Source organism: Thermobia domestica, chromosome 5 (genome assembly GCF_964235325.1).
Source record: "Thermobia domestica chromosome 5, izTheDome1.hap1.1, whole genome shotgun sequence".
In the NCBI taxonomy this organism is placed as follows: Eukaryota; Metazoa; Arthropoda; class Insecta; order Zygentoma; family Lepismatidae; genus Thermobia; species Thermobia domestica.
Genome location: NC_137458.1, coordinates 315,233,016 through 315,256,104, shown reverse-complemented (window position 1 = coordinate 315,256,104; position 23,089 = coordinate 315,233,016). Strand labels below are relative to the sequence as shown.

Sequence of the window (23,089 nt, the reverse complement as noted above, 5' to 3'; positions counted from 1 at the left end):
AAACTTTGGAACGTCAGAACTTTAGAGTCATACGAATGAAATAAAGTGATAACGAAGAGCCAAAACGGTAAGTACATTTTTAAATTCGTGATGATACAAGACTACACCACTACTTGTGAATATTATTCAAAGTTATCGCTATATAGCACTTGAATGTCCTATTAAATTGCTAAGTACTAAAGTCTCCCAACATTATTTCCAACACTGAAGTACATAAATTTGCAAAAGATGACGACAAAACTCCTTCGAGAATTGAGATTAGAAATAATTCCTTCAAGAGTCAAGAGGAGACGAGACTTCTACAGAATTTACGATTGTATATCTGGTCTCATATCATCTCGTGAGTGTCACTAATTATGCCATACCCTAGAGCTCTTAATGAAATATGAGTCAAGTCACGTAAGTCATTTAACAAAAAAACATTCATAAAAGTCAACTCCACTAGTGATTTACTAATTCTGAATATTTCAAGAGTATTTGTGTTCTTTTAAAAGTGAAGTATGTACTTACGATATTAGAACAAAAATCGTTGAGATCTTTCTGAGAATATATTTGTGGTAGATTTAACTACCTTAGGCATCAAACATCGAATCCCCATGGACAAAAAACAGTAAATGATAGCGAGATTTATTTCTGAAATATTCATATGATATCCTAGCGATAGGTTATTATCTCTGTCCTTTATCCCTGTACTGAAACGGGTAGTGTTAAATTCAACAATTTCCCGTTTCAGCACTGCATTCAAAGCAAAAGCGGCAAGGTGTACCATATTGCATAAAAGTTCCAAGAGAAAAGTTTTGACCTTTTATTGTTATTTATCTGTTGAAACAACTTCAATAGTTTTAAAACTCAATGCCATTTTACACTGGAAATGAAACTCAGTTGTTTTTTAGTCCCGAACGTACAAACTGTAAACGAAAAGTAAACGTTTAAGAATTTTTTCTCGCTCATTTCATCATAATCATCATCATTTTCTTCTTCGTATTATTATTATCATTATTCGTATTGAGTTTACGTCTTATCTTAATTATAGTCCAGCAATGATCTGCTAACATTGTGGGCACTTAACTGTTTCTGCATGGTAGATATGTTTATACCAAGTCTCCTTGATCGTCCGATACAACGCTGCAACTTTCTGGAAAGAAGTCTAGATTTCAATCCCTGAAATATATTTTCCAGGACAAGTTGTATAATAAATATTTGTAAGTTTTAATAACTTGATTCACAAATTCCTTGAATTTAGTCTCTTCTACTCGTAACAATGATTTGTGTTGATTTATTTAAACCTAGCTATGTGCATTTTTTCTTTGTTCATTAAGGAGTGCTTGAATATTTCGACCTTGTTGCAGCTCTCGAATTTGAGGATCTGATCTTGAATTTTAGGATCTTATAGATAAGGAAATTTGTCAATAGAATATATAAACTCTCTGCCTGTTAGATCCATAGCTTTTGCAAATGCTGTTTAACTGGGACTAGTGTAGCGTGAAGAGGCCAACAATACCAGATTTTCCTGCTGCACATTTTTAAGTTACTGTTCTGACATTACTTACTTACAAAACACACTGAAAATAAACACGGACAAGGGAATTCACGGACGTAGTACGGATACATATTTATATTCATTTTTATCTCCAAAGAATTGTAATAAATTATATTTGTAGAAATCGATGTTTTCTCACTGTGACTTTGAATGCAATGTCCTACACTATCTGGGCAGTCGTACCGTATGCCTGGCCGTGGAGACTCAGCGTTACAGCGCTTACCTCTGCCGCGTGAGGTCCCTGGCTCGTTTGCAGCTCCCGTCAAGTGGGCTTTCTGGTGGAGAAATATTCTATGTACGGATTTTCTCGGGGTTCTCCCGTCTTCTTAGATTTGGTCATCCTTCTCATCATCGCTATGTCCTTTAGCCTAGCTGCATAATCAAGGGATGATAATTTCCTCTTCCCTTCCCTCAAAAAGTAATATTATATGCCACAATTTGAAATCGTCGGAAAATCAAAAGTATTGTTGCCAACCATTTACACAAGTATAGCAAAATTTGCTGCAAATACATTACTGGGAAACTATCCCTGACAGGAAAGTTCTGATATCGGATTAGTTTTCCCGCTGTAAATTCCTTTAGAATTAGTTAAATAAAATAAAATGAAATCTTTGTTTAACGTCCGACGATTATGCAATTAAGGCTAACGGAGACGATGATTAAGCAAGTGAATGATCAAGAATTGGTGGAATGAAAATGTAGGGATACCCCGAGCAAACCCATGGACACAGCTCTAATAGCATTATAGACTTTAAATAACTTTACTCAAACCTTCTAGGCCAGTTCCGTAGGTTTTCATAAGTTTGCATTTATATGGCTGCAGAACTAACCACAACTATAACAATCTTGCTGGTTCCTCGATTGCAAGCTTGTTTCACACGACAATAACAAAGGGCTAGCCTTAAAATTCCTTTAAATTGACGCATCTATTAAGCATGTCTTAAAATTTACATTTAGCAAAACCATCCACAGAAGACAACTTCTGAGTCCAACAAGCAAGCATTCTTGCGCAGCCTTCATTCTTCCAACTGGTCTAAACATATGAGTCAATCCATTCTAAGTGATCAAGCATCTGCCGCTCGATCATCTCCAAAAAATCTAATTTTTTCATGAATGTTTATACTATATCAGGGTACTTCAAAACCACAATTAACTAATTTTTACAACATAACACTTATTCGCCGTAAACACTGACTGCGGAATGAAGATCAAACGAAAGAAAGACAGTCTGCTGCATGAGTTGACAGTTAAAACGAGAATAAACAGGATTGAATATCATTGATATAGCAAACAGCAAGAACAATGAGTACTTACGGACCTTTGTCAAGTGTGCATTTTGACTTTCGCCTTCTGCTGATAGCGGCATTCTTCACCAGTGCTGCTGTGGGTGTGATAAGACAGTGTTACAGCGAGAGGAAAGAAACGAGCTTGAGAGTCTTCACTGGACTAACCATTCATCCTTAATATTTTATTTGACATCAAATTTCCAGTTGAATTTATAAACAAAACACCTCCTAGAGTATGACATCATTACTCAATACTTTGACCCTCTTCTGCTGAAAAATACGAAACACGCTTTATTGTGTTATGGTATACTAAAGGACTAACTATTCTCAAAATTTCATATTTTTTTTATCGAGGCCCATTGGAGATATTGAACAGTGAAATATGCCAAATTGGCATAATTCCCCAACTTCACGATTTTTTTCCAGGCCTTTGGGAGCAGCTACAAGCCTGTAAATTTTTGTGTATTAACTTATGACCCTCTAATACATGCACACACAAATTCAGATCTCCAAGTCAGTTGTTTCCTCTTCTCAATGTAGCAACGCTACCACACCTATTTGGAATCCGCAATATTACGACTGTTTACCAATCTACAATGGGACAATTTAAACTGAAGTATTTCAGATCCAACACAGCGGGCGGCTTTCTGAGAGGTCAAACGTACCAAAGAAATAGCAATTATACTTCTTACCTTTATCTCAATTGATATCAATTCAACTGATAACGTAACAGAAACTATTGCATTAACACTTAATAATTTAAGCATAGAACAGACCTTACGGTTGAAAAGTAGAAATGTAAACTCACATATACAATTTTATAAATTTATTTTCATTAACTATAAATAGAAATCCAACAATAATAATTTTGAGTTTAATTAACGAATATAAATCCTAGATTCAACAAGCAAATTGAAATTTCTTTTTTAAAAAAAATTCAATAAGTTAAATATTTTCTCATCTCAATACTTCTGATTAATCAAGTTCAACAAGTCTAAACACAATAATCAAGTAATTGCAAATTACCCTTTCACAATTTTATTTTAATTTATCAACCTATATAACCAAAGGTACCAAAAGTCAGCAATCAATGGTTACCCCAAGTTTACTTTAGAATCAAGATTCTATGCAAAATTACTCAGTAAATTAGGTAAGAAGTATTTTTTTATTTTAATCACGTTTAGTAAATTCAACGTCAGAGAAGCTTCAAAAATATCAAACTTGATTCTTTAATCTTTAACTATTATGATTATAATACTAGTTTTAAGTCAATTATTCAATTCAACGAATAACGAGATCAAAATTCTAACCATTCAATATCAATGCACAAAATAGAGACGCTAAATAGCCATTCAATTTCAACGCACAAAATAGGGACGTTAAATAGCCATTCAATATCAATGTATAAAATAAAGACGTTAAATAGCCATTCAATATCAATGTATAAAATTGGGACGTTAAATAGCAATTCAATTTCAATGCACAAAATTGGGACGTTAAATAGCAATTCAATATCAACGCACAAAATTGGGACGTTAAATAGCAACTCAATTTCAATGCACAAAATTGGGACGTTAAATAGCAATTCAATATCAATGCAAAGGAGAAAACTGCTGAACAAATCGGACTGCAAATTATGCCAAACTGAGAATTCAATCAGACGACCACACGAAACATGAATTGGACAAGGACAAAGGGATATTCTACGGGTTTTACTACTTTACACTTACCGTAATCAGCTCCCAATGGTTTCCCTTTCTCTGGCTTCAAAAGTAACATTCAACTAAAGGGTACTTCGAAAAGACAATCTTCCATGAACGAAGACTAACAACACCTCAGCAGCAAAGAAAGTTTCGTCCTTTTATACAGCTCACACAGATTACGATAATAACAACTCCGATATCGCCCTTGAATTCCTCCTCTATCAAATCAACGCTTCTCAGCTCGACTCAGTAACAACCTAAGTCCAGACAGCGACAACGAACTTTCACGGTTGAATCAATCACAGGTTCCGTTTGACACACCAACTATCTCTTTCCCATTCTGGCTTGCAACTGAAGCTACACCAAACGACCTCCAGTCACAAGGCAGAAGCGCACGGATACTCCATTGAGTGCTGACGTCATAAATACAATCATTCTTTCTTTCTCTTTGCCTTACGCTCTGAACAAAATACAAACAGCATTCAATTTTATTTTTTTAAACATTTAAATATTCATTATTTCAATTCTCCTATTTTCTTTTCTAAAAAAAGAACAAAAAGATTACACAATTATTTAGAAGAAGAAAATTAACATCATTATTTAAAGGTCTCTCTTAACAAAACAAAGAACTATTTCTTCCTCTTTATGTTTTTACATTTCACCCCCGTTCATGGGCGTCGGCAGGGTTTCCAGGAAATCTGCATGGATATAAACATTTCTTCTCCAAACTTCGTCCACTATTAATTTCACCTCTTGTGGCTACCAAGACACGCCACATCAAACATGTCTTCAATGTCCAAAAATGTTGCTACTGTAGGCCCTGATTTCACCTTCTTGAAGTGGTTTTAGGCAAACATGTTAAGAGATCAAAGTTTTAGCTCTGCATGAGTTGGAGACGTTCAGCAATTTTCAGTTTGGTAGAATAAATACATGCTGAGATATTCAAAACAACGTAAACGCCTAAAATGAAAAAAAAAAAAAAACGCGAAATGGCTGCAGCCTCTGCGTCGCTATGGGATGTTGTTAAAAATAATTAATTGTGGTTTTGAAGTACCCTGATATAGTATAAACATTCATAAAAAAATTAGATTTTTTTGAAAATGTCGAGCGGCAATTTGTCTTTTTTTCGCAATCATTTAGCATGGATTGACCCATACACAGGTTTATACGTCAAAGTTATCTGGACTCCAAGTATGACTCGAAATTTAAACTTGGGAAAGCGATACACAGAAACGATTTCTAAGGTTAAGTCTATAAATGAAAATTAAGGGCAAACTTAGATTTACTGTAAACGTGCTTGCTTACTGGGAATGTTGTCCACAAAAACTCAGTTGGGCGGGGATCAGAGCAGGGACCCCACGTACCAGAGATAAGCTCTACTGAGCCACCATGCTCCGTTTCTTTTAGAATTAGTATTTTGCCTCCAGGAATAGAACTTTGTAGAATAGTTACTATTATTATTTATTTATTTACTTATTTCTTATTCTATTTTCAGAAATCTCAGCTACAATAAGCTGAAGCGACTATCACCCAACAGCTTTATTCATCTGGACAATTTACAAGAGCTGTAAGTATTAGACCTACTACAATTTCGTTTAGATTTCATTAGTTTACTTGATTGATTCATTCAAGATTATCATCCTTTTTAAGCACTTATGTTATATGAGACAGGAACTATGAACGTAGTGCTAATACTTTAGTTTGTATCCTGGGCAACTTCCACCATCAGCATTCAAACCTAAGATTACGCGAAGAGACTACACTTGTGTTACCCACTAAATCATATTTTCTGTTCGTTTTAGGTATGGCTTAAATCGTGACGGGATAAAAAACATGATACCTTATATCGTGACGATATCACCGACCTAAAGGTGGAAACGGCATTGAGGGGCCATCTCGTCCACTTTAACTATTGAGAACTGTTCCCTCAGGTGTGATAGACATTTGACAAATTATTATCGTTTATGGAGCAATAGCTCAACACATTTGTTTCCCTGGTAATTTCTCCTTCCCGCCGTACTGAGTGGTCTCCGTACACTTCGGAGAGGGCTGCGTCAACAATTTGAAGAGGTTGTTGAAATCTAGGAAGATTGTCAAGTTCCAGTAATAATACAAATTTTAATGGTACTAGTTGAATTGAAGTAATTACAAACAAATAATGATAATACAGTTGAGTTTAACATAGTTCCGAATGTTTAAAGATTCTGAGTATATTAATCGTATGTCCTTGTTTTCCATAACCGCCGCGCATCTAATTTCGAATACTTATGTCTGGCTTCCCTTTACCTTTTTTAGAGCAAGAAACTGCCCATTTAAATCCAGCGACGAAAACTACGTTGACTCAACATCTGGAATATCCCTGTAGACGGACCTTTACACTGTAATTTTTTTAAAAGTCTCATTAAAAGCTAAGAATACAAACAGACACTTCCTTTTGAACACGTTCACCAAGTTACACACAAAGCGACAAACACTGCTCTTATTCTTTTCCTTTTCTTGCTGCTAAAAGAATAAGGTGACTGGATTCAGCCAATCAGAATTTTTCTGCCGTTGCCTAGCAACGAAGGTCTTTCGGTGCGCATGAACCTGTCTGTGTGTGTATTGTTGAAATTTGAGCACCGCTTACACACGAGTTGAGCTTTGTACCCTGCCGCTATTTTTAACTACATCGTTACAATACTATTGAACATTGACACACATACAAATACACATTCAACCAACTGACAAAATAACCTTGAATACTTGAATATATAAGAATGCAAATGCAAATGCAAATTAAATAATAAGAAATGTCACTAAATCATATTTGTGACAGTGGCGCCCGAGAAGCGGACCGAACCCACGACCCTGTCTTTTGTTTCCACCATCTTCATTGTTGGTATCTCTTCTGAAAACTTCTTCATTCTTCACGAGTGTTTTATTACGCCCTCGAGGTTTCGATTCCGCACAAAAATTCTTGCTTTGAACCTTAACATTATTCACACGCTTCACATTCTCAGCCGATTTCCTTTCATTCATTTCCCATTTCCGATTTTGATGAAAGAATGTTTCGACATTTTGTACAGCTTGTATTAACTCGGACAAACACGATATTCGACGTCCCAACAAAGCAGATTGCACTTTATATGGGAGTAAATTAACGAGATTAGACATAAGCATTTCTTCTTCTTCGTTCGGCTGAGCTATCTTCAACTTGTTGTATCGGCTTAAGAGAAAATCTACGACAGACTTGTCTTCCTTGGGATTGAAGCGAGAATTACGCAATTTGTTCAAACGCGTAGCAACGATGCAAGTATTTTCAAAGGTATGCAAGAATTTTGCCTCAAAATCGTTCCAACCACTAAACCAGTTGCTTAGGTACCATGAATTAGCACCATCAACAAGAACCATAGGGATGTATCTTAAATATTCGTGTTCGGGAATGTTACTAAACTCCATCTCAGCACGAAATTTACGTAAGAATTCGGAAGCACTCTCCACCATTACATTTCCTGAAAATTTCGTAAGAGACTTCAAATCATTTAAGCGTAATTGCGAATGACTGTGTTGATTACTCTGCGAAGGACGATCCCGATAATGAGGAATTTTACGAGGTTTCCTTCGATGAATTTGTGAGGACGCGAAAGGTTTATTACGCACAACGTCATTAATACTCAGGTCAGAAAAACTATCAGCATCCGAACTATATTGAGAGTCTGGACTACCTTGCTCGCAACGCATGTTCAAATTCGGCGATTTCCTAAAACTTACATGCTTAGGCGTACTATGACCAACAGGTGAAGAACGAAAATCACTACCATCAGTAGGAAATTGGAACGTAAGTTCACGTACTTTCTCTTCTACTTCCGTTTTCACTAGCGCAGTGGTAACCTTTCGGTTTTCTTCGACTTCCTGTTTTAAAGTACTAATTTGTCCAGTAAGATCGACAACTCGTTCACACGCAAAGTTCACATTAGGTCTTAAAGCTTCAATGTGTTTAAAAGCATTATCAACTTGTTTTTGTAAACTTTCTGTGCTTTGCTCAACATGGGCAACTTTAAGATCACTCTCGTCAACGCGATCAACAACATTAGTAACAGATAACGTCAAACCACGAATATTATCCTTGAATGATTCGTTGACCCTAGCTTGAATTTCAGTCTGAAAATTAAACTGCTCTTGGAGAGTTCTAGTACTGTTTTCGCAAGCTATCTTAACTTCAGAAATCTCAGCACGCACATTAGCAATTTCGGTAGATATATGCTTACTGACCTTTTCAAAATTTTCATTAACCTGTTTAACAAATTCTCCATGAGAATTACCTATATCACGAATTAATGTGGTTACATTGGTTTCTAGTAACTCCACAGCAGAGGTAAGTTTATCATTAAAATCTACCTGTTCCCTTTTAATGTCTTCACTAATGCTAGTTTTAACATGATTAACTTCACTTCTGACAGCGCTAATTTCTGAATTAACTTCGCTCTTTACAACACCCAAATTAGCTAACATAATCTTAGCTAAGTCTTCAACTGTCATATTAGGGTTAATTTCCGGAATACTCGGCATTACATTCTGTTCAGCAAGGTCTAACGCGCCATTATCGACATTTACGTTTTCTGCAGAAAACACGCTTTTCAAATCACCTGTATTCTTATCCATTATGTGAACAAACAATATTCTTAGTCAAAGAGAAGATATTTCTTACTAGAGAGACAAACAAAATGCATATACATATATGATAAACAAATACACACACACAAAAAGCAATCTCTTAAGCAAGCAGTAAACATACAATGTTCTGCATTAACTTGAGATGTTGTTTCGTACCAATAAAAGATAACAATATTTCTATTTTAATATACATTTTTCCAAAAGTCTTTGTTATAGTTTGTTTTTAACAATACTCTTACGAATAGTGTTAATTGTTGACACAAAATAACTCCCGGCACCACTTATCTATCACCGACCTAAAGGTGGAAACGGCATTGAGGGGCCATCTCGTCCACTTTAACTATTGAGAACTGTTCCCTCAGGTGTGATAGACATTTGACAAATTATTATCGTTTATGGAGCAATAGCTCAACACATTTGTTTCCCTGGTAATTTCTCCTTCCCGCCGTACTGAGTGGTCTCCGTACACTTCGGAGAGGGCTGCGTCAACAATTTGAAGAGGTTGTTGAAATCTAGGAAGATTGTCAAGTTCCAGTAATAATACAAATTTTAATGGTACTAGTTGAATTGAAGTAATTACAAACAAATAATGATAATACAGTTGAGTTTAACATAGTTCCGAATGTTTAAAGATTCTGAGTATATTAATCGTATGTCCTTGTTTTCCATAACCGCCGCGCATCTAATTTCGAATACTTATGTCTGGCTTCCCTTTACCTTTTTTAGAGCAAGAAACTGCCCATTTAAATCCAGCGACGAAAACTACGTTGACTCAACATCTGGAATATCCCTGTAGACGGACCTTTACACTGTAATTTTTTTTAAAAGTCTCATTAAAATCTAAGAATACAAACAGACACTTCCTTTTGAACACGTTCACCAAGTTACACACAAAGCGACAAACACTGCTCTTATTCTTTTCCTTTTCTTGCTGCTAAAAGAATAAGGTGACTGGATTCAGCCAATCAGAATTTTTCTGCCGTTGCCTAGCAACGAAGGTCTTTCGGTGCGCATGAACCTGTCTGTGTGTGTATTGTTGAAATTTGAGCACCGCTTACACACGAGTTGAGCTTTGTACCCTGCCGCTATTTTTAACTACATCGTTACAATACTATTGAATATTGACACACATACAAATACACATTCAACCAACTGACAAAATAACCTTGAATACTTGAATATATAAGAATGCAAATGCAAATTAAATAATAAGAAATGTCACTAAATCATATTTGTGACAACGAGGATTTAATAAGTCCATATAGTTACGACCTCATTAAGCCACCACAATTAATCAAGTTTTCAAATGTTAAAAATTAATCGTTTTGCTGATTGAATGTCATAACTAAGGGTAGAATTTTTGGTGGAGAAAAACGCAGTAAAATTGAATGGTGGAAAGATGAAAAAAGGAACAACTTTTGGTTGAATAAAAACTATCGTAATCAATGATTACACTACCTCCAGTGGCGGATCTATCCAGGGGCTTGGGAGGCCTCCAGTTTTTTTTGAGTGCCAAAAATAATTTAACATATACATTTTTGAAAGTTTTTATAATAAATTCATGATATAGGCTACCGATCATAGTCTAGTTCTGGCTGGTCCCCCCAGTTTTTACCTTCTAGATCCGCCTCTGACTACATGGCAAACACAGTTTTAATATTTTTGTACAAGTTCGATGTCTAAATATTTTGCCCCTTCCAAAAATATGTCTTTAATTGATCACCCAGAAAATGTCAATGAATATCATAATTTGACTTAGTCTACGATTTGTTGAAAGTTCTATGCTTGGAAGCGTGAAATATTTGACAACATTCTTAATTTTTGAGTTCTGCTAGAAATGTAAGTAATTCTCGTCACAATGCGATGTACGTAATGTTTCATTTACATGTATGAGAAATACCGTAGTAACTTTATATGTGTATATAAAAATACGCATGTGAGAGAGGAGAGGAATAAGCCTAAACAATTCTTCCAAGAGATGTAAAAATGAAACTTGGTGTGTCTCCGTTCTTTCAATCTTTCGTATCGCATTTTTATGTGAATATATTTTATTATCCTGGATCTACAGCTGTAAATAGAGAATGTAGGGGATATTAAAGAGTATGTGTGGGGATAACTTACAGGTAAGATATCATACAAAATTGAATTTAACTTTAAATTTAACTTTAATCTTCCACCAGTTTTTCTACGCTTCGAAGTTCTCTGCTCCAAAACGCCGATTTATCTGTAAATTTTGGGAGGCCCATTCCAAAGGCATATATGAAGATTTTAAAGACAAATTGCATTCAAAGTATGCCAAATATTGTATATTCATAAATACAGTGCAGAAGATGACATGAGTTTTGGTGGGCACCCCGCGGCTCCCCCAGAATCGGTGCCCTTGTCTGCTCCCCATTGCTACGTTTCTTATGGATTAATGTTTTTATCATTTAGTTCTTTCAGTTTAGCGAAGAGAACTTGTGATTTTACTCGCTTTAGTTGGGAGTAGCAAAAGCTCATACATAATTTGATCAAGTTTTTTAAAAAATGTTTTCATTAGAATTTATATTTTCTGCAGTCTAAGAGTGGCCGCCAACCTTTATTTCTCAAGCTGATGCCTTTCTGAAATTATGTTTCGATATCTTTTCTACTATCTTGTGATATTTTTAGCAATATTATTTTTAATGACACAGGTAATGTAAGGATGCAATAATAATTAAACGCTGGTGCTGACGGGGAACACAAAAGAACTGAAACTTATTTTACTACGAATAAGGATAATGTATAAAAATTGAACTTTTGGTACCCAGTGGTTGAGATCTTAATTTTGTAAAGAATTCGGAGAAAATAACCCCCAGAAATATCGGTGTTCTGACCATAACTTAATTTCTATTTGATTTGATTTGAGTTTAGCGTCCTTTTTATCAGCGAGGCTATCTCAGACGTTAACCTACAAATTAATATGGAATTCAAGCCACATGAGCTCCTGTCGATAATCGAACCCAACTCCATGCCGTAATCGTCGGTGGACCACCGATGGGCAACTAGCGACATCTCACCTAAAATTGGCAGCTCCGCAGTGACGATCCGCGGTGTCCCCACTTCCGTTTTGAAAATTATGCCACCAGTGGCCCATCGGCGGCAGAGACGCGGCGAAACGCCAATGAACCACAAAATACGTTAAATCGCCTACACGCGATAAGGTGAGTCTAAAAGAACTTTAAAAAAGTAAAAAAAAAAGTACCCCGGAGTGGATGCGAAACACCAACCTTATGATTATTAGTCTGGTGTTCTTCCGACTTGGCCATCGGGGCGATGACCAAAACACCACTTGTAGAGGAATAAATCACTGAGGTCTTTTTAATTTGGCTAATCGGATTGCTCCTTTAACCATGTATATTCGGCGATAACCGTTTGGAATCAGATAAAATGCGTTCGCCATATATTTTTTTAACCACGACGCGCATCTATTTACTTTATTTCATAGTTCTCCCATATTCACTTTCAGATGATCGGGACAATTGCCATCTAAATTCATACAGTTATACGCACTCATCTCAAGATTTTTCACTTCATGATGTAGAGGCAGATGTTACTCTTTATCCCTGGAGCTCAGTTTAGGAACACTTCGTCAGGAAATAAAAATACTGTATAACAATCACTGCATGCACATGACTGGCGATAGTTTGTGTTGGTCCCTTCGCGATTCTCCCGCGCGACGAATCGAAGGAGCGCAGATCAAAATGAAGCTCTCGCTGCTACGCGGTGATATCTTCAACACCTCGACTCTAGATATCTCTTTCGACTCAACGAAAATCTGCCGCCAGTGGCACACTAGTGGCAATTCTTCGACACGTCGCTATATCAACGATCGACATTTACCTACAATTGGGCCACTAGGTGTTAGCGACGTTTACGGCATGGGGAAGTTTCAGACATCTATTTGGATGCTCGATAAACTAAGCAATAAGAAATGACAGTTCTTTAGGGAAGTCATCTATACAACGTTAAATTTTATCGCTACATGTTAGGGAAAGAAATTTTTATCAAATATTCTAGTTCTCGTAATGAGAAACAAGTAACAGAGTCACATGTACACGACGTGAAGAAGTTTGTTTTATATTGTGAGGATCCCCACATCACAACATGAGCACATGTTTATGGACGACACGTGCTAACGTTTATAAACAAGCAGACGATACACTGAGCAGGAAGACACGATTATTAACATGATGGTAACCGAAAGAAGACGAGCCACCTGAAGGGAGCCTATAAAAGAGAAACCACAGAGGAAGGAGGTATCAGTTGACCCCTGATCGCCAACCCACAACAGCTCTGGATATCGCACTGGACTAAGGGGTTCTACCTATCCTAACATCCCTAGAGGATGCTCTGAAGCGAAGGGGATTCCTCAACACAACCGTACCTCACAAGGCTGCTATGAGTTGAGGTTTCCTAGGAGCATAGCATAGAATCACCAGAAGAAACCCCGGTCACTGCCATGAGCGAAGGGGTTCCAGTATGAAAAGTTACTTCCTTCACCCTTGGTCATAAGGAAGATTCTGATAAATACAAAGATTATTTTGTATTTTTATAAATAAATCGGTGAATGGCTATATTCTCGGTCCATTACTGACTCCACTTACAGAAAAGTGCGCAACATGTATCTCAATTTCGAAGCTGGATGTAGTAGCACATTTTTACCAATTCTGGTTTTAGTGGAGAGACTATAGTGAAGATGGGATATATTCGTGGAACCTTCTGATTAATTGGAATAAAGTTCTTCTCATTATCTATTACTCTTTGTTTCTGTATAGCGATCAACGTTAAAAGCGAAAGAATTTCTTACATCCTCCATTTCGGTTTTCAATAGGGAGTTGAGAGAGGTACCTATACTTAGAACGCTAAATCGAGTTTTTTTTTTAAAGTGGGAGCACCGTTGCTCAGTGGTAGAGCTCCTTTTTACTGGTGCATGGGTTCCCTGGTTCGATCCACGGGCAAGTAAGTTTCTGGAGGTCAACATCGTGTCCGCGTGTTTTTCTCGGGGTTCTCTCGTTTTTTCCCACATTCTGATTCCATTATTCGCTTGCCTTAAAATCATCCGTCTCCCTTAGACTTAACAAAGGCATAATTGAGCGACGCTTAATAATGATTTCATTTCGTCTCTAAAAACATCTTCTTGCTATCTCTTTATCATTTTCCTCAACGTAGAAAGATATTGAAACCGGAAGTTATTGTGAATTACTATCACTGACGGTTTCTGGTACAGAGCTAAGTATGCAAATGAGACGTGCTCTTGGGATGCTTAACCAATTGCAGCAAACTGTTTCTCGCTATCTATCACTGTTTTTGCTCTATAGTGAACAAGGTAAGGATCGGAAATGGTTCATTTCTTCCACTTCCGGTTGATGAATCACCTTTATCAACTAACTGGATTAGTAACTTTTGATCCCTTACATTATGGCCAATATTATTAGTGTTGCATCAATTTTGTGATTGCTTTCTTTTTATCCCGGACCGATACACAGAAAGTACGAGGGACCGATACACGAAAAGTAATACCTCCTATTTTTTCCCATGGAAACTAATGTAGATACATAAACAACATCAGCACAGCTAAACAGACCAATATTTCAGCTACAGACTGTCATTTTTCCACATAGCTCCCATCATTCGTTATGCACTTTTGCCAACAATGAACCAAAGCCTGCATACCGCGCTTGTAAAAATCGGTACCAGCTGAGGCTGACCACTTCCTTACAGCTTTGACAACTGCTTCCGAGTCTTGAAATTGTTGGCCATGTAATCCATCTTTCAGAGGTCCAAAGAAATGGAAGTTTGAAGGCGGTAAATCCGGACTGTGCGGGGGATGTGGTAAGACAATCCAGCCAAATTCTGCAACGAGTTGCTTGGTCGCTCCCGTTTCGCGGCATCCATCTCGCACAGACTTTGCGATAATCAAGATATTTCAGCACTATTTTCAAGCCATTACAGCTAACATTCAGCTTTGCACACAATTCTCTGGTCGTTATCCGCCGATCAGCACAGATGAGTTAATCAAGATGCTCTTCATTGCGAGAGATGACAGCTGTGCAGGGTCGATCGGGCCGTGGCTTGCCATAAACACCCTTTTCACCACCTTGAAAGTAACGTACCCACCGCTACACATTGCTCACGTCTATTGTATCGTGTCCATAAATCTTTACCAAGCGTCGATGGATTTCAATCGGCGCAATTCCTTCAGAGGGAGGAATTCAATCACATATCGTTGTTTTATACGCACGTCCATATCAGGCTCCAGCTTGGAACACTCCATTGCTGGCACCAACTACCGCAGACCAACGGGACCAGCTGCAAATAAAAGAGGAAGGTTCAAGCATTAGCACTACACCAAAGACATCTGGCACGGACATGCAAAGTGACCAGAAAAAATGAGGCATTAATTTCGGAACGACCCTCGCAATTACGTATATTGTAAAGAATTTTTGGTAGATAGATCCAGTTTCTTAAAATTGGAATAGATATTGATAATCGATTTTGATTGGAATAGATATTCATAATCGATATCGATACGATTGATTTTGATAGGATTTAACGTCACAAGAACAGGTTCGTCTCTGACCTTGTCTCTCTGCTCAAACCAGAAGAAATAGAGATCTACAGGGCAAAGTTTTACTTTAGAATCCCCATAGTTTGGATAATACTTCACAATGACAAATGAAACCCATTTGTTTTAACTCAAGATCTCAAAATTGATTTGTGGTTATGTCATTCGGATCCCTATTTTGAAACTCGAAAATTATTTTAGCGTTACCAATAGCGCGGATTTCTGTATACCTTTTTCTTGGGAAAGATAGGTGGTATTTAAGTTAGTTAAAGCCTCTAACAAGATGTCAATGAGGATTTAAATGTAAATACGTAGGGTAAGTTTGGGTAAATCCGGACAGTTCTTCTGTTTGTTTCTGGTACTACTACCCCGCTAAACGAAAATATCAAATACTTTGTTATATTATTTAATGATATTATTGAGTACCACAATGGGTAATCAATGGGTTTAATTACATTTTAAAATGTGTATAAAATAGGCAATGTATAATGTGGAGGTAGTTTAAATATTCTTTAGGATTCATAATCCAATGTAAATAACACTGTTCAACAACGAAAATGTAAATTGAACAAAATCAGCTAATTCTTATTGATTTTGTGGTGCTGATCATGAATTTGAAAGTTATTTTCGAATATTAGCTCTACTTTTCGTTTTACAGGCATGTCTAATAATAACGCTTTAAAAATAAATATATTCGCTTCGTTTGGGGTAAAATGTTACACTGATCTGGCAACACTGGAGAAACTATATGAACGCTTGGTTTCATTGTGTTCCTTATCTCAGTAGTGTTCTGCTATTGTCAGAAAAGACTGGTTTAGTGCAGTTATCAGCGTTTTGGGTGTGACGTTTGTGTAGTGCAGGACATAAAAATACAACTACAAGTACGCAAAAATACTGGTATTTCGAATGTATATTTTTAAATAGTTGTCGGAACTATTTCAAGTGACATTTTGAGGATTTCAATAAACAAAAATGCCGCGAAATTGTGTAAACAGTGCGGATAGCTTCTGCTACGTGTGTGGGGAAGTGACATTTTCCTCACAAAAGCAGACTATAACACCACTAATAAGAAAAGCCTATCAATATTACTTTGGTTGTAAAATTGGAGACTAAGATAAATCTTGGGCACCCCACATTGTGTGTAACACTTGTGCCAGCAAACTAAGAAATTGGGTTAATGGGAAGGGGCGCTGAATGCCTTTTGCAGTGCCCATGATTTGGAGGGAGTCAAGCGACCACATCAGAGACTGTTATTTTTGTATGGTTCCTTCCGTCAAGAAGGGAATTTCCACGAAGAAGCGGGCCTGGATCTATCCTGACATTCCTTCTGCAATGCGCCCTGTTCCACATGGAGAAGGACCCACCTAAAAAATACGATCTTTTTTCTGATGATGATCAAGAAGTTGAAGCTCCTGAATCAAGTACTTCGAAGGACCCTACGTTTGTTGTAGAAGAACCTCCATGTGAACCACATAGACTTACTCAAGAGGAACTAAGTGATCTAATCAGAGGCTTGGACCTCTCGAAAAGCAAAGCCGAAATTTTAGCGTCACGCTTAAAGCAATGGAATTTATTGCAGGAAAAAGTAAATATTTCAGTGTATCGGAATAGGGAGAAGATGTTCACTTCATTTTTTACTATGGAAGACACACTTGTGGCATGTACAGATGTAAATGGTCTCATGAGGGCACTTAAAATCAATTACGAACCTACGGAGTGGAAGCTCTTTATAGATTCGTCCAAGGTGAGTTTAGGCAGTGTTTTTACATATTGGAAATGAACTTCCTTCAATTCCTGTAGGTTACGCAGTTCATATGAAGGAATTTTATGAAAACTTGAAACGTTTACTTCAAGATATTAAATATTACGATTTTCAGTGGCTCATTTGTGGTGACCTTAAAGTAATAGCACTGTTGCTAGGTATGCACTTAGGGTATACAAAGTATTGTTGCTTTATATGTGAATGGGACAGTAGAGATCGTGGATCTCATTACCGCAAAAGTGATTGGAGTACCAGAGAAACTCTTCAGCCGGGAGTGAAAAATGTGCAGCATGAACCACTGGTAGATCGTAACCGAATTTTGCTTCCCCCTCTACATATTTGCTTCCCCCAAAAGTTTGGTTAAGAGCATGAACCAAGAGGATGAGGCCTATAAGTACCTAAGAGGACAATTTCCTCGATTAAGTGATGCGAAAGTTAAAGAGGGTGTTTTCATAGGGCCACAGATTAGGCAACTATTCAAAGATCACAAGTTCGACGAAATTCTCTAAGGTGAGGACAAAGCTGCGTGGGAAAGCTTGAAGAGTGTTTGTTCACAGTTCTTGGGAAGACACCGAGCAACAAATTACAAACAACTGGTAACAAAGTTGTTATTGTGCTACGAAAATCTTGGTTGCAATATGTCTCTGAAACTCCGTGTGCGTGTGTGCGTGTGTGTGTGTGTATGTGTGTTTGTGCTTACAATTTATGATCTAATAATTTTTCAGTTGTGATATAGACTTCAAACTTGGTATACGCATGTATCTTAACAAGGATCCACAAGGGGCATAAAAGGGAAGATTTTTTCCATCATTTTCGGTTTGAAGCACACACTGTTGTCGCGAGACAATATGTATTGTTGTCTCAGCTGGACACTATATCGTGCAAGTGATGCCCAATGTTTCTTCCAGACCTTTCTTGGGGGGGGGGCACTTCCCCGCCCGAAGCTCTTAGAGTATCCCCAAGAGGAGACCAAAATAAATTGTCTATAATACAATAATAAATAGAATATATCAGCAGTGCGCCCCGGAATACTATCTGAGCCCCCGGAACATTTTTTCTTCAAGAAACACTGGTGGTGCCCCCATCTCCAAAGCTACATATGTTTGTATTTAAATACTTCAGCATCGTCTCGAAGCTTTACACGAACATACTGCCTGGTCTCGAGGTCATCTCAACAGTTGTATAAATATATGTTTTCCCTCTACGTGTGCACTAACGAACATATTTCTTCGCGCAATACAAACAGAAACTAGTTTGCTAATAGGAAGCAATGGTGAAAAGAAAAATGCAAGAAAGTTTTGCTGGGAATCGAACCGAAACCAGCTACTTAGAAAGAGGACGCGTTACCTCTGAGTTAAGCTACTACGTTGATTAACGATTGTTCTATTATCTTTAACATACCAGATCAAGCTAATTTAACAACATAGCAATTTATGAGGGTATCAGGGTTTGGGTGCTATAACGTTCGTGAAGTGGGGTTGGTCAAAATGTAGCAGATGAGGGTTTTGGACCGTGTACCCACCGTCACTGACGAGTTCATAATGTTGCGGAAAACACGAATAGAACTTTTCTCGTCAACAGTTTTATATAAGTTATGTTTGTGTTCTTGAACGTTTCTTATAACCTCGGGAAAGAAGGCCGCAAGAGTTATGAGAGGTAAAATTAAGCACCCAATGATTGAATAGGGGAATAAATGTACCCCTGCACTGTGCTACGTTAACTGCACCATCAAGATGGCAAAAAATAATATATTTTTGGTAATTAAAATGTAGGCCCAAAATTACTATTTGCGGATGAACGCGAATGTTACCGGTACCGATCATAACGCACGAATACCCACAATTTCGAAAGTTCGTTCACTGAAGTACGCAATCATTATTCGAAGTAGGAAACTTATTCGTTTCCTTTCACCATTAGGGGAACGCAATTTCACTGATTAGTGATTCTTTTGGGAGGGTTCTTGGACGTTTTACCCTTGTTCCATGGCCTCTTGTGCCATTGAGATAATATAACTTCATCCACAATTCCTCTTAATTGACCGGCAACCTCGTAGTCACATTTTGAGTATGGAGTCATTAAGATATTCTAATCTTGACTTTGAACATATATCGCAGTTTTACATTTTGTAAATCCACTTTCAAACTTCAGAGCACATTATTATGTATTTTGGTATTAAGCATCAAAAAATTCAAAACAACTCGTTGAGTGAGAGTAACGAGTAACAATAAGTGATGACTTTACGTCCTAAAATCTCACTGCCTGCCTCGTAAGTATTGCCTTTTTAACACAACACAGACAAAGAACGCGTATAAATACACTCTTGTGACAAAAAATACTTCCTGTCAAACACTCAATTTTTTAAGCATTGGTCCTCTTATAGGAGGTGATTGGTTAGTTATTGCGTTATTGACAGTATAATTTTAAACATTTTATGATACATTATTATATTATTACTTTATCGGGTCTACTTTACTTGTGGGATTACGCTTCGCCGTTGAGAAAGAAACTCTGAAAATCAGAAGCTCAAGCAGGCATGCACACACAATTTTTTGTTAAGAGGGGTCCAAATTTTGGGGAGAGGGTTCAATACTGCAGGCCACTACGTCTATGTAGTAATAAACGGGTAAAATTCTTTACCCGAAAAGACGATGGATAATTGTAAAATAATTTTACCTATATTTTCAGAAAAAATGATAGATTATTTTATACAGTGGCGGATCTAGAAGATATAAACTGGGGGTAGCGCTGCCAGAACCCAGCCTATGATAGGTATAAGTTTACTATAAACTTTCAAAAATATTTAAATAATAGCTTCGATTATTTTTGATATTACAGACACTGAGGGGGCCTAGGCCTCTTGGTCTCGAGTAGATCCGCCACTAATTTCATAAAAAGAGAACGGATGAAGTATAAGATCAAATTATGATGCTATATAAATTATTTCCCTCTTAAACAAGTGTATTTTTATTTAGAAAGTATACAGATATATGTTAAGAAATTTTGAAGGGGTCCGCATTTGTGGAGCCCCCGTGGATACGCCCATGAACTCAAAGATTGGTAACGTCTCAACAAGAAGTTCGAAACGGAAACTCACCATCAGGAGCATTTGTGACTTGAGGTGGTTCAAGAATCACTAAACATCAGCACGTAAAGTCAACTGCCGATGCTGTGAACTAAAAACAGAAGGTTTTACTTCGCAAGACTATGTGAAAACTAATTTCGACGTTGGAACGAAATGAACGGTTTTTGTAGATCGTTGAGTAAAGTTATTAAATTGCCTGTCAAGCTTGAACGTTAACACCAGCAGTAATAACAAAACTAAAAGTGTTGTTAGATGAAACAAATTGAGAAAATTCCCTCTAGAGATTTCTAATATATTTCGCCATAAGGTGTCTCTCAGAAGTTTTTTAATTTTTATTATCCCTCAAAGCTCAGCGTTAAAGATTTCATTCCTCCTGTCCAAAAGATTTTGTGCCAATAATTGGTCGTTTACAACATATGGAGTCTTAATCGTTTTTCGAACACTAATTGAGGAAGTAAGTAGAATTGTTATCACTTTCTCCTATGTAAAAACTTTTTATTACAACTACAATATTCCATCAAATCCTAAGTACCCTAATGGCATTTATTTCTAGATGTACCTTACCTTCGTTTCTGGCCTTCATTATTCAGTTATTTCTTATTTTCGTGCCTGTTTTGCTCTTTTTCTACATCAGTATGCATCTATATAGTAGTACAGCATGAAATAAAAACCTTGGAACCAGTGTTGCCAAAAGGTTGGCACAAAGTGTCTCTAAATGGGCGGTGCACTGTTCAATTTTGGTTCAAAAGTCACTATATTTTTTTTTTTGTAATCTTCTCTCTCTCTCTCTCTCGATATATATATAATTTATATCACAGTACCGTGACAGTAGTCTTATTTTAATAGAATGTATATGTTTTACTCTATAATCAATTTGACTTCAATGAAATCAAAAATATTTAGAAAAAACAGATGAAAGTTAAAAGTTTACAAAGAAAAAACTTGCATCCACTTCACCGTTTACTAGAACATAAAACGGTAACTCTATATTATTTGTGCTTTCCAACGAAAGCTTGTAAGCTAAATTATGTTGGTTAAAATTGTTCTCGGTTAGAGACGTAGCCTATATATATATATATAAAAAAAAAAAAAAAAAAGAGTGGATGCTAGAGATTTAACATGCTATATACACACCAGGGTTGTTTTGTTTAAAACAAATGACTAAAACTTGGTTTAAACAATTGATTTTGTTTAAAACAAATTTTGTATACGTTTTAAACATTTTGTTTTAAACTCGTGTATTTTTAAGACTTGTTTTAAACATATGTTTATTTTTATTTTATTTTATTTTCGTAAAAAAAAATCTGCCAGAGAAAGAAAATTGTCCAAAGTGCTCCCCATTTAAAAGACTATTTTCTTCCCATATGGATGTTTTGATTTCTTGTAGCTATAGCAGGTCAATATGGTGATATACAATTTATTTTATCTTCGTTTCCCCTTATTTTTAACGTATATTGTATTGTCTATATGCTTCTCAGTTAACTTGCGAGAAAATGTAGTGGAAGGTTCGACTATTTGTAGGACTGATATTAAAAAAATAAAATAATTATCATGTAAACAAATTTTTGTGTTGTATTCAAAAAAGTAAGAAAAGGTTATTTGGTAAGTTGCTGTTCTGAAATTAAAATATCGTAAGCATTCGTTGATACAGTACATGTTGCTTTCAATCTCTGTACAACTTGGAATCGTTTAACATGAGTTTTACGGGAAGAAAAAAGGACATCATTTGGAGCAAATTTATTAAAGTAACTCAAACTCCATCAGATAAGAAAACGACCATACGAGCTCGTTGCAAAACGTGCAAGTAAGCAATGATTGGTTTAGTTCAAAGTATGAAGAATCATTATGAAAAATGCAATGCTGTGAAAAACTGGGAACTCAAACAAATAGTAAAGGTGTTGATCCGAAAATTGCTTCTGATAATTCTAACGTCAGTGATGTGGTTGAGATGCAACTGGAAACCAGGTAAGAATTAATTTTGTATCAATAATATCTTTTTATTATAAGTTATCATAAAAATTTTATTTCGTTTCTCTTCCCACCGTAGTTCTAATTTTCTTAAAAATTTTACACCTTGGCTTATAGCTTATAGCTTTTATGAAGGGACTAGGCGAGAAAGCACAAGGTATGGCAGTCGCCCGCGTAACTAACCATTAAAGCGTGATACTTATTGTAATATCAGTGGCGAACGTCAGTGTCTGGGTCCATTTGATCTCAATTTGTTCGTCTGACTATATGTATGCACCACGCTACAGGGCACAATTTTCGGTCTTTTCACATTAAATTTTGAGGGTAGAGGCAGGAGACGAATTTGCTATATAGATTTTGACTGCGATCCGACGTAAAATTTCAAAATTATTGGTTTGGATCCCACTTTAAACAAAGAGCCTTGTCTCGTATAGCCTTGCTAGTGACACAAGACTGTAATCAATCAGACTAAACAAATTTTATGCGTTTCGAACAAACTTTTGTTGCAA

General features: G+C 36.6%; 1 protein-coding gene across 1 annotated transcript in view; it reads left to right on the top strand.

Annotated features, from left to right (window-relative positions):
• The window catches only part of LOC145686791 (uncharacterized), a 759,437-nt gene that overhangs the window by 507,665 nt on the left and 228,683 nt on the right, over window positions 1-23,089 (top strand). The window contains exon 8 of the mRNA XM_081760448.1: window positions 6,025-6,096. Coding sequence (XP_081616574.1) covers window positions 6,025-6,096 — 72 coding nt within the window. The remainder of the gene's footprint in view (window positions 1-6,024; window positions 6,097-23,089) is intronic.